Source organism: Aquarana catesbeiana, linkage group LG11, assembly GCF_042186555.1.
Source record: "Aquarana catesbeiana isolate 2022-GZ linkage group LG11, ASM4218655v1, whole genome shotgun sequence".
Lineage (NCBI taxonomy): Eukaryota > Metazoa > Chordata > Amphibia > Anura > Ranidae > Aquarana > Aquarana catesbeiana.
Genome location: NC_133334.1, coordinates 255643147 through 255658820, shown reverse-complemented (window position 1 = coordinate 255658820; position 15674 = coordinate 255643147). Strand labels below are relative to the sequence as shown.

Below are 15674 nucleotides of genomic sequence, written 5' to 3'. Positions count from 1 at the left end.
CAAGGGCTCATACAACCAGTGAGATGAGTCTAGACAGGAAAGGGAACAACCAATTCTAATGACCCAGATTGGAGCTGGAACTTGAACCACCCAAGGTGGAACAAGAACCAAATGACCCAACATGATCCATCTGAGATGCCCAACACAGCAATGTCAGTCAGTAGCTGAGAGATAAAGACTCAAAGCCTGAATAGTAGACAATAGAAGAAAATAAGCTACTTTTGGAAAAGTAGAGTTAGAGAGAGGGACTGAAGACGGATACTCTGGAAATGGAGAAGAAAAAAAGGTAGGAACATTATGGTAGTCCTTTACCAGCAGAGCTAAAGAAAAAACATCCATCCTTCTAGGACACAAGCAAACAATTGAGGCATACTGTTAGGAGGGGTTATCCCAGGCTGGCCTACAGTTTTTGTTTGCAAGTGTCTAATCTACCTGTATGTGGCAGTATAACCTGAAGGTGAATAACTTCCCACCTCCCTCAATAAAAGGATTTTACTGAAAGTAAAAAAATGCTCTTTTTCTCATCTATTAGTCTTAAAATTTCAGAATTCCAAAAGTAGTTAACTGAGGGGTGAACAACACAGCAATTGTTAACATGCCCAAGAAAAGTACTGAGAACTGGGGATGACCTGTAGTTCAAAAATCCACCTGAAGGTCCAAGCTGGCATGAGAAGAAGCCATGATGTCCACTGTACACACAATGTCCAACTGTAGAACTAGGAGAACGTGTGAACAGAAGACTAAGTGGCGGGAATCGATGCATGACACTGGAAGAACCAACAACACTCACAACCAGCTAAATAAATCCTGACAGGAAAGGGAACAACCGATTCTAAAGACCCAACTTGTCGCTTGAAGTCAACCAGCCAAGGTAGGCTGAGAACTGAATGACCCAACACAATCCATCTGACATGCCCATCACAAAAGTGTCAGTAGTTGAGAGATATGGACTCTCACAACCTGAGTAACAGTCAACAGAAGAAAACAAAGCCACCCCCCCGCCTCATCTAGGTGGCAGGTATCAGCCAGCGGGCATCCGCAGTGGGATCGGGCATCGCAGCGGGCTTGGGCAGCAGCAGCAGGATCTGGGCATGTCCTCCATTCCTCCATCTCGGCAGCCGTGCGTCCCCTCCCCTCCTCCTAGGCATCCAATAGGATTGCCTGTCCTTTCAGCCAATCAGGTGACAGGTCTCAAAACCCGCTTCCTGATTGGCCGGGAGGAGGATCAGTGTTACAACAGCGACTATTCATTCGCTGTTGTAACACACCTGGGTGGGCTTCGTTCGCATTCTATGTGCCCTGAGCCCGCCCTAGTTTGAAGCCCATTAGAGCCTCTGCTTCAAAAAAACACCTACCCCACATTGGAATCCATGCGCCCTTCCTCCTGAAAGGGGCCGGACTTATGGATGGGGGGGGCGACCCTGGAAAGGGGGGGCGGCGCCCGTGCGCCCTTAATGGATGGGCCATCCCTGATGGCATCCCAGTCTTAGTCCGTAGGGTTCAATATTGAGTTGGCCCACCCTTTTCAGCTAGAACAGCTTAAACTCTTCTGGGAAGGCTGTCCACAAGGTTTAGGAGTGTCTATGGGAATGTTTGACCATTCTTCCAGCAGCGCATTTGTGAGGTCAGGCACTGATGTTGGACGAGAAGGCCTGGCTCACAGTCTCCGCTCTAATTCATCTCAAAGGTGTTCTATCGGGTTGAGCTCAGAACCCTGTGCGGGCCAGTCAAGTTCCTCCTCTCCAAACTCGCTCATCCATGTCTGTATGGACCTTGCTTTGTGCACTGGTCCAAATATTTTGGTGCAGGGGGGATTATGGTGTGGGGTTGTTTTTCCAGGGGTTGGGCTTGGCCAGTGCAGGGAACTCTTAAAGCATCAGCATACCAAGACATTTTGGACAATTTCATGCTCCCAACTTTGTGCAAACAGTTTGAGGAAGGCCCCTTCCTGTTTATTCCAACATGACTGCACACCAGTGCACAAAGCAAGGTCCAAAACGACATGAATGAGCAAGTTTGGGGTGGAGGAACTTGACTGGCCCGCACAGAGTCCTGACCTCAACCAGATCGAACACCTTTGGGATGAATTAGAGCGGTGACTGCGAGCCAGGCCTTCTCATTCAACATCAGTGCCTGACCTCACAAATGCGCTTCTTGAAGAATGATCAAACATTCCCATAGACACACTCCTAAACCTTGTAGACAGCCTTCCCAGAAGAGTTGAAGATGTTATAGTTGCAAAGGGTGGGCCAACTCAATATTGAACACTAAGGACTAAGACTGGGATGCCATTAAAGTTCAGGTGCGTGTACAGGCAGGTGTCTCAATACTTTTGACAATATAGTGTATGTGTGCATGCGTGTGTTCCCATGTCAGTGCATGAGAATGTATGGCACTGTGGGGTGTATTTCGAAAACATTTTCTGAACTATTAACCTTGTGAAACTCTATGTACAATTATTCGGTGTGAATACTGGCAAAATCGAATGTCACCAGGCTATTTCATTTCCATGGTGTATGCTCTTCATTCATAAGAATAGTGTGAGTTAGGAAAATACTGCAATATGGCCAAAAGACGGAGCTGGTAATCATAGTAAATATAGTGGAACCTCGGATTGCGAGTAACGCGGTTTACGAGTGTTTCGCCGGTGATGCTCGGAGACACTTAGAGACACTCCGTTCCCGAGCGTCTCCGAGTGTTTCCGGCTCCCCCGCACCTCTGGCCACATGCGGTACTGCATAGACAAGCAGTGGCTGTGGAACGGATTATCTGAGTTTCCATTATTTTCTATGGGGAAACTCACTTTGATATACGAGTGCTTTGGATTCCAAGCATTCTTCTGGAATGCATTATGCTCATAATCCAAGGTATTACTGTTCTGCAGCGTACACACGACCGGTTTTGCCATCGGAATAAACTCCGAAGGTTTCTCAGACGGAACTCCGATGGAATTCCATTCAAGCGGTCTTGCCTACACACGGTCAAACCAAAGTCCGACCGTCCAGAACGCGGTGACGTACAACACGTACGGCGGGACTAGAAAAAGGAAGTTCAATAGCCAGTAGCCAATAGCTTTCGTCTCGTACTTGCTTCAGAGCATGCATACAGACGAGCGGTTTTACCAATAGGAATTGGTTCCATCGGAAATATTTAGAACATGTTCCATTTCTAGGTCCATCAGAATTTTCGAACGAAAAAGTCCGATAGGGCCTACACACGATCGGAATATACGATGAAAAGCTTCCGTCTGACTTTTTCTGTGGGCTTTAATGTTTATTTCCTAGGATCATCAGCCCCATCTAGTGGCCATAATGCAGTATTTTCCTGATTTAAACCATTGTTATGAATGGAGAACATCTGAGCTGGAGAGAAAACAGCCTGGTAACATTCAATCTTGTTGACATTCACACAGAACAATTGTACATGCTTTTTCACAGGAGATATATTGCTGCAATCATTTTAAATAAATACACCCCTAAGTGTGTCATTATGTGTGTTTCCATGTCACTATGGGGCTTATTTATAAAGCTGTCAATGTGATTTTAACTAGTGGTGAATAAATCGCTTTCATTCAAGACATACACCAGGCAGATTCACCTGCAGTGAATGTTTGGTGAATGTCAGATGAATTGCTTTATAGATATGATCCTTGTGTATGTGTGTGCATGTTACTGTGTGTGCCGTTTGAAAACGTTGATTCGCCCTTTAAGGATTTCAGTCTGAAGCCGTCTTGCATGTTGTTGAGTAGAAAACAGCCACTCGGTGGGGACACCCCGCCATACCGCCATTGTGCGCTCTAATCCCTCATTTCAGGCAATCTTCATTTCGATTCACAGTGTAACAATGAGGCAATCAGGGATAATGGCCTCTGCGAGTGGCAACCTTCACAGGGTTTTATTTTGGGAAGATAACGAGATCTGGAAAACAGGTTCTCCCCAATAGCAGTCCTTTCACCGTCCAACATCTGGCCATGAATGGGCCCAACAGGTGGATACAGAATTCACCCATAGCTCCCAACTGTCCCTGATTTGGAGCAATGTCCCTCTGTCCCTCTTTCCTCCTCATTTGTCCCTCATTTTGGTCTGATCTATATAGATGTATATAAAATGCACTTTTTATCTTTCAAAAAGTGTTTCCCAGTGCTAAACCTTTCATCCATATTCTAAATGGCTGCATTTGTCAATTTCAAAAGCCAATATACAGTGGAACCTCGGATTGCGAGTAACGCGGTTAACGCGCGTTTCTCAATACGAACACTGCATTTTTAAAAATCGTAACTCGGTTTGCGAGTGTTGTCTCGCAAAACGAGCACGATTCAGGCCAAAGCAGTGTGCAGTACCGCTTTTGGCCTGAGGTGGGGCGGAGCAGAGCCGAACGTCACGTTCGGAAATGCACGGAAAGACCTGAGTACAGCACGGCCGACCTCGGCAAATCTCGGGTAGGAAGTCTTTCCAAAGTTTGCCGAGGTCAGACGAAGTGTATTCAGTCTTTTCGCCCATTTCCGAGGCTCTCCGGTGCCCCCCCTGCCTCTGGCCGCATGCGGTATTGCATCCCATTGAAGTCAATGCTGAACAAATTATTTTTGGTTCCATTGACTTCAATGGGAAAACTCGCTTTTATCTGCGAGTACTTTGGATTACGAGCATTCTCCTGGAACGGATTATGCTTGTAATTCGAGGTTCCACTGTAAAGGAATAGTAGTGGTAAAAAAAAAGCCCTTGTGGGTTTAACTAATCTTTTTTTAGGTTAATTCTCCTTTAAGGGGGCGTGTCCTATGCCTACATGCTTTTGCTAGTAGGTGTCCCTCATTCCCATCTCAAAAAGTTGGGAGGTATGAATGCACCCATTTTATCTCGGCTGTATTTGGAGGTCGGGAAATTTAGGAGGGTCAGTTGTATGTAGAAAAGTTTGTGAAAGAACTCCACAAAGAGATATTTGAATCTAAGATGGCAGAATGACATTAGGTATTATTTTTAGAAAACTGGAAGGCTATTTTTAAAATATTGGCCCCCAAGGACACGTTTTTTTCCAAGTAAAATAAACATTCAGAAAGTGAACTCATTTAGGAAATAATACAATAAATCAAAATAATCAGTGCGACGGTTCATCTATTCATGTACAGCGATGACTTCATCATGACAGTGCAGACTTCATCAGATATGAGCAGTGAATGGATTGATTTCATTGAAATGAATTGTGAAAGCAAAATGAATGACTTGCTTCAATTTTCAGATCAAATGTGTTGAGCCAGGAGGTGCCCCAGGCCCACCCACAGCTCTCTGACCACAAGATGAGCCATGTATGGCCAGCTTAAAGAGGAACTGCAGTCATAGTCACATAGTTTGTAATAAAAACATCTTTGCCATTCTGAAGCTTCCCTCCAACCACTTTGCATATTATTTTATATATACTGTGATTCTGTACTTGGCAAATATGCTGCAGAAATCTCCTTCCACTGAGTCTGGCTGTAGCCATTTTAATTGTGGGCAGCTGAAGCTGCTGCCTGTTCACTTCCTGGATTTACACAGACACACACAGGCACACCTCCAGCTCTGCAGCCCTGCAGCTCTCATTTGCCCTCTTATGACTCATCCCCCCTCCCTTCCTGGCCAACTCTCAGGAGAGTGAGAGAGAGAGCTGTGGATGATGTCATAAGCCTAGGCTAATGACCAGACAAGAAACAGGAAGTGGGCTGTATAAGGTATATACTGGCAGAAAAAAAATGTTTTACTATACAGTTAAAACAACAAAAGCAGAAGATTTAATAGATGGAAAGATGAAAAAATGACTGAAGTTGCGCTTTAACTCTAACCCTAAAGCCCCGTACACACAATCAGATTTTCCGATTGGGAAATGTGTGATGACAGGCTGTTGGCGGAAAATCCGACCGTGTGTACGCTCCATCGGACATTTGTTGTCGGATTTTCTGCCAACAAATGTTGGCTAGCATGTCTTCAAATTTTCCACCAGCAAATGTGTGTTGTTGGATTTTCCGAGCGTGTGTACACAAGTCTGTCTGACAAAAGTCCAAAGTACAAACACGCATGCTCGGAAGTAGAAGCGATCGGTCTTGTAAACTATTGTTTGTATTGGAGAATTAACATTCATGACGTGGCAAATTATGAAATCTGGAAATGCAGCGCACAATTCTCTTCTTCTTTAATGGGATAATAATGAAGCTGCTTTGCTGGTGATACTGATGGAGTTATTGCAAACTAATTTTCACAGGCTTTTTTTTCTAGTGATATCAAGAATATTATTATTATGCTTTTTTTTTTTTTTTTTTATTTGTGCAAGTTACCACAACACTATTATCCCGTAGTTTTTAAGATCAAAGATACAACTATGTTGGTGTCCCTTGTCAATTTTACATTGTATTTTTTTAAATGTAACTGCCTACTCCGAAAATGTCATTTGAAGTAAACACACATAGCCAAGTATTATTCTGCACAATTGTTTTATTGTGCATTAAAAAAAAAATTAGACATGCTATCTGCCAATAGAACTTAACCAAAAAGTGCATTCTATGCATCCAAAAATATAGAAAATATACCAAATCAGATCATTATTATTCAACCAAAAAATAATGTAAAAGCAATAACTCCAAGGCCAATAATAAATAACACGTTATCTCCTCCGATTCCGCAACATGTGTGGCTGACGAACCGCCGCTCAGAAACGAAATTAAAAGCGCTAAATGAAAAAGGCAAAAAAGAAAAGCGCGAATCAACACTCACCAAACTTCCACTAACACGAAATTAGCAGAAGAAGCCCAAAGTGTGGCGCTAAAGAGCTGAAAAACAACGTAGTACATCACCACGTTCGTAACTGTTAGCCAACATTTGTGTGGTCGTGTGTATGCAAGACAAGTTTGAGCCAACATCCATCAGAAAAAATTCCACGGTTTTGTTGTCGGAAAGTCCGATCGTGTGTATGAGGCATAACTCTTATCTTAATGCAAACTCTAACCCTAATCCATATCCAAACCCTAATACTAAGTTTTATCCTAACATAAAATCCAATCCTAAATCTTATCCTAATGCTAACTCCAAACCCAACTAATATCCTAATGATAATCCAGATGCTAACCTTCACCACTTCACCTCCAGAAGGTTCACCCCCCCCCCCCCCCCCCCTCCTGACCAGGCCATTTTGTGCGATACGGCGCTGCGTTATATTTTTTACTTTCTGCTATAAAACACATCTAATAAAAAAGGTAAAAAAAAAAAAAATCTAATTTCTTCATCAATTTAGGCCAGTATGTATTCTGCTACATGTTTTTGGTAAAAAATTCCAATAAGCGTATATTGATTGGTTTGTGCAAACGTTATAGCGTCTACAAACTATGGGATATATTTATGGATTCTTTAATTTACTTATTTATTTTTCTACTAGTAATGGCTGCGATCAGTGATTTTTAGCAGGACTGTGACATTGCGGCGGACTAATCTGACACTAATTCCACGTACAAACGACCGTTTTTTCCGTCAGAATAAACTCTGACGGTTTTTCTGACGGAGTTCCGACGGAGTTCCGCTGAAACGCACTTGCCTACACACGATCACACCAAAGTCCGATCGTTTAGAACGCGATGACGTACGACGGGACTAGAAAAAGGACGTTCAATAGCCAGTAGCCAATAGCTGCCCTAGCGTAATTTTTGGTCCGGCGAAATAGCATACAGACGAACAGTTTTCCCGACAGGAACTGATTCCATCGGAAAGATTTAAAACATGTTCTCTTTCTAGGTCCGTCAGAATTTTCGAAAGAAAAAGTCAGAAGCCCACACACGATCGGAATGTCCGATGGAGTGATTCCATCGGACCTTTTCTGACGGAAAGTCCGGTCGTGTGTACGCGGCATAAGTGACACTTTTTGGAAACTAGTGACACAAATATAGTGATCAGTGCTTAAAAAAAAATGCACTGTCACTGTACTAATGACACTGGCAGGGAAGGGGTTAACATCAGGGGTAATCAAAGGGTTAAATGTGTTCCTTGGGAGTGCTTGCTAACTGTGGGGGGGGTGCTTTGACTGGGGGGGAAGAGAGATATCTGTGTTCCTGCTTAGCAGAAACACAAGCTCTCCACCTTTCCCTCTGACAGAACGGAGATCTGCCTTGTTTACATAGGCAGACCGCCATTCTATCTGCCTCTGGAATGATCGGTGGGTCCTGCCGGACATCGGGTCTGCCGGACCCGCTGATTGGCTCCCGCTGTGTCCAATCACAGCGGGAGCGGGTTGCTAGTGCGCGCCCCACATTTGAAATCACGGACAGGTACGTGATTTTACACTTAAGGGCCGCCCTGCTGCAGTAAATGTATGTGGGGCGGTCCTTAAAGTGGTGTTCCGGCCGAAATTATACTTTTTAAATAAAAATACCCCTATAATACACAAGCTTAATGTATTCTAGTAAAGTTAGTCTGTAAACTAAGGTCTGTTTTGTTAGTTTATATCAGTAGTTTGTTATTTTATAAACTTACAGCAGGCCGTGACCATCTTAAGTGTGGGCATCTGAAGCCAGACTGTATTTCTTCCTGGATCTCATCCTTGCAGATCTCGCACATGCTCAGTGCAGCACAAGCAGTGTAATAGGTTTCAGGTCAGGTTTCCATAGCAACGGCAGTTTCAGAGGAAGTTGCCGCCCCTTCCCAGAAGGCATTGCAAACAGGAAATGATGCGATGGGCCGCGGCCAGGGAGGAGGAAGTAAAAAATGAATACAGCAGATATACAGTAGGTGCTGAGAAAAAAAATTTAAAAATATCCAATTTGTTTACAGTGCACAGTTTAGTGAGGGATGCTGAAGAGTTGTAAAAGTGGGTGGAACTCCACTTTAAGTGATTAAAGTGTTTGTTACCCCAACATTTCATAATCCTGATATGTGCCTGCTGTACCGTGCACATCACAAATCCCTCCCAAAGTATCTCCTAAAACTGACCCTTGGTGTGCCAATTTTCATAATTTTTTTCCCTCATTGGGACCCTCCGACCACGGGACCCTGATCGGGTGAGAGAAGAACACACTGGGACTTTCCAAGTCAATCAAGGACCTCCAGGTAAATGTTACAATAGCAATGCCGCGGGGCGCACCCTTATTATAAGCCCTTCAAAGATTTGTTGCATTTACGAAGCGCATTCACCCAATCGAGTTCTTTTCGGCAAGTTGGGGGCGAGGAGATTGCGAAGACCCTAAAACAACGCTGTCCTTTCTCCTTTAAAGTCAGGAGCAGCCCAGCTCATCCCATCAGCGTGAGATATGATTGTGCACGGCAACTAAACAGCAATTAACTGTCAGGTACGGGAGGGAGATGAAGTCGCGTTCTGACTCCGTATGACATCATGGAGATGTGAATCATCTGGAACAACTCAGTGCAATAAACAAACCATCGTTTACTCTACATTAGATCATCGGCCCAGCCAGCACTGTTAACTCTACCTAGGCATTCCTCCATTCTGGGGAGCGGGCCTGCACTGATGAGCCCTGGTATGGAGGGGGTAATGGAGGGCGCTTGTCTGCAAGGTGATTCAGGTTCGTGTTCTGAGTCATCATCCCAAAATTAAATATTAAACAATTAAAGGCCCGGCGGGATGGATGCTATTTTCGGAGTGTACAAAGCCTTGGCTGTTAAAGGGAATCTGTCAATGCCCATGTGAGAAGTTTCTGGTGGAAGCTGCCTGTCAATAATACAGCGTGTAGCTTCTTTTGCTTTGTAACTGGTTCCTTTAAAGAAGAACCCTGCTAAATGTTGTTCTTAACTAAAAAAACAAAACAAAAAACTAATAACTAAATCTGATTACATTTAAGAAAAAATACAACCTTTTCAGAGACATAAAACGTTCACTTTTCTTTGTACATTTGTTCTGTGGAAATGCCAACAAAATCGATTGATATTAGACTATTCTCTCTTCCGGTTGGATGTTTTTCATTCATAAGAATAGTATGAATCAGGAAAATACTGCATTATTGCCACTAGATGGCGCAGATGATTATGGCGATTAAGTACTTACAGTATCTCATAGGTGTGTCCTATGCCTATATACTTTTGCTAATGGGTGTCCCTCGCTCCCATCTTAAAAAGTTGAGAGGTATATTATAATACAGGGCCCAGAAGACTAAATACAGGGTCCATAAGATACAGTATCTCACAAAAGTGAGTACACCCCTCACATTTTTGTAAATATTTTATTCTATCTTTTCATGTGACAACACTGAAGAAATGACACTTTGCTACAATGTAAAGTAGTGAGTGTACAGCTTGTATAACAGTGTAAATTTGCTGTCCCCTCAAAATAACTCAACACACAGCCATTAATGTCTACACCGCTGGCAACAAAAGTGAGTACACCCCTAAGTGAAAATGTCCAAATTGGGCCCAAAGTGTCAATATTTTGTGCGGCCACCATTTTTTTCCAGCACTGCCTTAACCCTCTTGGGCATGGAGTTCACCAGAGCTTCACAGGTTGCCACTGGAGTTCTCTTCCACTCCTCCATGACGACATCACGGAGCTGGTGGATGTTAGAGACCTTGCGCTCCTCCACCTTCCGTTTGAGGATGCCTCACAGATGCTCAATGGGGTTTAGGTCTGGAGACATGCTTGGCCAGTCCATCACCTTTACCCTCAGCTTCTTTAGCAAGGCAGTGGTCGTCTTGGAGGTGTGTTCGGGGTCGTTATCATGTTGGAATACTGCCCTGCGGCCCAGTCTCCGAAGGGTGGGGATCATGCTCTGCTTCAGTAAGTCACAGTACATGTTGGCATTCATGGTTCCCTCAACGAACTGTAGCTCCCCAGTGCCGGCAGCACTCATGCAGCCCAGACCATGACACTCCCACCACCATGCTTGACTGTAGGCAAGACACACTTGTCTTTGTACTCCTCACCTGGTTTCCACCACACACGCTTGACACCATCTGAATCAAATAAGTTTATCTTGGTCTCATCAGACCACAGGACCTGGTTCCAGTAATCCATGTCCTTAGTCTGCTTGTCTTCAGCAAACTGCAGGCTTTCTTGTGCATCATCTTTAGAAGAGGCTTCCTTCTGGGAGGACAGCCATGCAGACCAATTTGATGCAGTGTGCAGCGTATGGTCTGAGCACTGACAGGCTGACCCCCCACCCCTTCAACATCTGCAGCAATGCTGGCAGCACTCATATGTCTATTTCCAAAAGACAACCTCTGGATATGATGCTGAGCACGTGCACTCAACTTCTTTAGTCAACCATGGCGAGGCCTGTTCTGAGTGGAGCCTGTCCTGTTAAACCGCTGTATGGTCTTGACCACCGTGCTGCAGCTCAGTTTCAGGGTCTTGGCAATCTTCTTATAGCCTAGGCCATCTTTATGTAGAGCAACAATTCTTTTTTTCAGACCCTCGGAGAGTTCTTTGCCATGAGGTGCCATGTTGAACCTCCAGTGACCAGTATGAGAGAGTGAGAGCGATAACACCAAATTTAACACGCCTGCTCCCCATTCACACCTGAGACCTTGTAACACTAACGAGTCACATGACACCGGGGAGGGAAAATGGCTAATTGGGCCCAATTTGGACATTTTCACTTAGGGGTGTACTCACTTTTGTTTACAGAGGTTTAGACATTAATGGCTGTGTGTTGAGTTATTTTGAGGGGACAGCAAATTTACACTGTTATACAAGCTGTACACTCACTACTTTACATTGTAGCAAAGTGTCATTTCTTCAGTGTTGTCACATGAAAAGATAAAATAAAATATTTACACAAATGTGATGGGTGTACTCACTTTTGTGAGATACTGTATATATTACGATGGTCAGCTCCATCTAGTGGCCATAGCGATGTATATTCCTGATTCATGCTATTCTTATAAATGAAGAACATGGGACCTGGAGAAAAACTACCCTAGTAAAATTCAATTTTGCCAGCATTCACACAGAATGAATGTATGTGCATCTTCCTAAGATGAATAAACCTGTGATTTTTTAAATAAATACACCCTATTGTGTCACCATTCCTCTAACTGCCTAGAGCAGGTGCAGAAGTATGAAATTTATTGTGTGGATCCAGACCTTATTGTCCACAGCAGACTGGGAAGGAACCATAAAAAAAAATCACTCTCTGATGTAATGGGAAATGTAAGAGCAGAAACAAAGGGACGTGTTTACAAAGCAGCCAGTGATTGGTGGAAAGATTTTCTGAAGGCCCAGCAAAAGATTGGCTGGATTTGTAAAAAAACATTGGGGGTTAGTTTGCAAAGTTTCACCGCATTCAGTAAGGGTATCATATTACTCATTTGCATAAATTATCGCATGCGGTAAAGTAAGTCTAATTCACCCAAAAAAATAACGATTATGCGGTATTTACCGGGAAAAAAATGTGCTGCTAAATATTGCATAAAAAGCTCTTAAGTCCAATTCACGAACAGACCAGAGAGAAAAAAAGCATGCGATAATTACCACCAGGGTTTAGCTGCGGTATCACAGGCTGTTTTTTTGACAAATAGCTGCTTGCTAAGGGAAGCTGGCCGTTGCATCCTTAACAATTGATGACTTATCAGCTGTCAGCGGGTTGCCCGCTGACAGTTGAATGTAAAAAAAAAAAAAAGCAGACAATAAAAAAAACACCCCCCAATATATAAGGAGTATTTTAAGGGGAACCCCACGCCAAAATTAAAAAAGAAGTAGTGTGGGATCTCCCACAAAAGCCATACCAAACCCTTAGCTGAGCATGCAGCACCCCCCCCCCCCCACCTGAACCATACCAGGTCACATGCACTCAACATGGCCCAACGAGCATGCACCGGTATGTGACGTCACAACGAGGCGGGGCCACCAGGTGACATAGCCAGGTGGCCCCACCCCTTACCTATATAAGAAATGTCAGACGGTAGAGCCTGCAGTAAGCAGCCAGCCTTCATCGACGGCTGCGTTCGTCTTTTTTTTTTTTCCTCCTTTGGGGGACACTATTTATTTATTGTTTAATAGAAAAACTGTGTGCGTGTTTTTTTTTTACTTTGTGACACTTTTTTGGTGAATGGGTAGGGGTACTATGTACTCAATATTCAATCACATAGGAGGGGGTCGGGATCTGGGGGCAAGGGGGCTTCCAGATTCCGATTAGACCCCCACAACCATCACCCACGGTTGTGGGGATGAGGCCCTAGTCCCCATCTTCATGGGGACAAGGTGTTTTGGGGTGGAAGGGGCAGAGCCCCGCCCCAAAGCACCCACCCCCCCCATGTTGAGGGCATGTGGCCTGGTATGGTTTGGGGAGGGGGCGCTCACTCACCCCCTTTCTTGACCTTCCGGGCTGCATGCTCGGATAAGGGTCTGGTATGGATTCGGGGGGGGGGGGCCACGCCATTTGTTTTTTTTTCATTTTGGTGTGGGGTTCCCCTTAAAACCATATCAGACCCCACACTGTTTTTTCTTTAACATTTTTAATTGTCTGCTTTTTTCTTTGACATTCAGCTGTCACCGGGGGAGTCATCGGTTGTTAAGGATGCGGCAGCTGGCTCCCTGACCCGCTCCTTAGCAACCAGCTCAGTGCAGTAAATTACCGCATTAACTAATGCGGTAATCACCGCTAAATCGAACAAATACCACATTCGGTACTCAAAATTCTTAGTGAATTGAACACTTGCACAATTGTTACCGCATATTATTAGGCGTTATTTAACTTTTAGTGAATTGACCCCATTGGCCCAAAAGTAGAAGGACGGCACCCCTCGTCCCCCCCACCTTCACCCAGCGCTGCCAAATATTACCATACAACCCCTGTGAATGGAGTGACCAGTGTCGGCAAATGGCCCTTCATTCCTGGTGAATCTGGACAGATGAATGTTTTCAGATTCACCAAATTTTCATACACAACCTAGAGACCTGGACTGCTTGTCAGCTGAATGTGGGTAAGGAGGGAAGAGTATCTGCTGCATTCACTCTACGTTCAGATGATACAGGGTTAAAAAAAAAAAGACCAACCTGCCTCCTGCGCCAACACAGACACACGGTAAGTGTCACCATATTGCTCTCTGTCCATCAATTGCCGCAACTGGATTTTCCCAGAAACCTCCTGGATGGACAACAAATTCCTGCTGTCACCTCTGATACTGTATCTGAAATATAATATAGAAAGGAAACATTAGACTGTAGTAAATATCTCTTACATATACCACAGTGCTGTACAGAGAACATTGAGTCGGTCACAGTAGCTTACACTCTAATATCCCCAATGCAGTCACACACTATTATTATTATTATTATACATTTATATTGCTCTGACATATACCGCAGTGCTGTACAGAAAACACTGAGGCAGTCACATCAGTCTATGCACCAGAGGAGCTTACACTCTAATGTCTCCCCACAGTTACACAATATTATTATTATATATTTACAGTTAGGTCCATATATATTTGGACACAGGCACAATTTTAGTTTTTTCATGTATTTACCAAAACATATTCAAGCTATAGTTATAAGCAGAGGCGTAACTAGAATCTTCAGGGCCCCCGATGCAAGATACCTAGCAACCAGCGTTGCTAGGTCTACAAAAGATCTGGGGCTAGAGCCCATAGCAGCAAAGTAAAGAAAGTCATACGCTTGGGCGGGCATACACATGTATATGATATACATATGTGTGTGTGTATGTATGTATGTATTTATTTTATATATATATATATATATATATATATATATATACACAGATATATACAGATTTTGATGTCTGATGGAGCCTACACATTTCCGACAACAAGCTCCCATCAAACATTTTCCGTCGGAAAATCCGACCGTGTATACGGGGCATAAGTGTGGTATTTGCATTTTGGAATCTATTGCTGTGAACCTACATCATGCGTTCAAAAAAGCTGTCCATGCAAGTGAAACAGACCATTGTAAAGCTTCAATAATGAAACAAATTCATCAGAGAGATAGCAAACCAACAGTTTGGAACATTCTGAGGAAAAAAATACGCACTGGTGAGCTCAGCAATATAGAAAGGCCTGGACGTCCATGGAAGACAACAGTGGTGGATGATCGCAGGATACTCTCTATGGTAAAGATAAATCCATATACAATATTCAGACAAGTGAAGGACACTCTCCAGGAGTTGGGCGTATCATTGTAAAAGTCTACAATCAAGAGAAGACTTCACAAGAGCAAATACAGAGGGTTCACCACAAGGTGCAAACCATTCATAAGCCTAAAGAATAGAAAAGCCAGATTAGACTTTGCCAAAAAACATTTAAAAAAGCCAGACCAGTTCTGGAAAAGCATTCTTTGGACGGATGAAACTAAGATTAATCTGTACCAGAATGACAGGAAGAAAAAAGCGTGGAGAAGGCTTGCAACAGCTCATGGTCCAAAGCACACAACTTCATCTGTAAAACATGGTGGAGGCAGTGTGGTGTTTATTGATGATGTGACAGAAGCAGCCGGATGAACTCTGCAGTGTTTGGAGATATACAGGGAGGCCTGGAGCAGGTGGAATAGAATGAAACTAGCAGAGGGCCGGCATGACAGGGAGATAAGGGTACAGCAGGGGTTAAAATAAAGGTTGTTTTAGATTTGTTAGCAGGGGATTGGGTAAAAGTTAATGTTTTAATGGGAGGGGTTTAGGTTATTTAAGGGTCAGGAGGGGTCTCCCGGGCATCATTGTGGGGAGAATTACAGTGAGGAGGAAGTTTATATCCCTGAGCAAT

At 43.8% G+C, this 15674-nt stretch overlaps 1 protein-coding gene across 2 annotated transcripts in view; it reads right to left on the bottom strand.

The window, feature by feature from the left end:
• The window catches only part of CDH16 (cadherin 16), a 102030-nt gene that overhangs the window by 16036 nt on the left and 70320 nt on the right, over positions 1-15674 (bottom strand). For both annotated transcript variants that reach the window (XM_073605702.1, XM_073605701.1), the window contains exon 14: positions 13954-14087. In XM_073605702.1, the coding sequence (XP_073461803.1) occupies positions 13954-14087 (134 nt within the window). The remainder of the gene's footprint in view (positions 1-13953; positions 14088-15674) is intronic.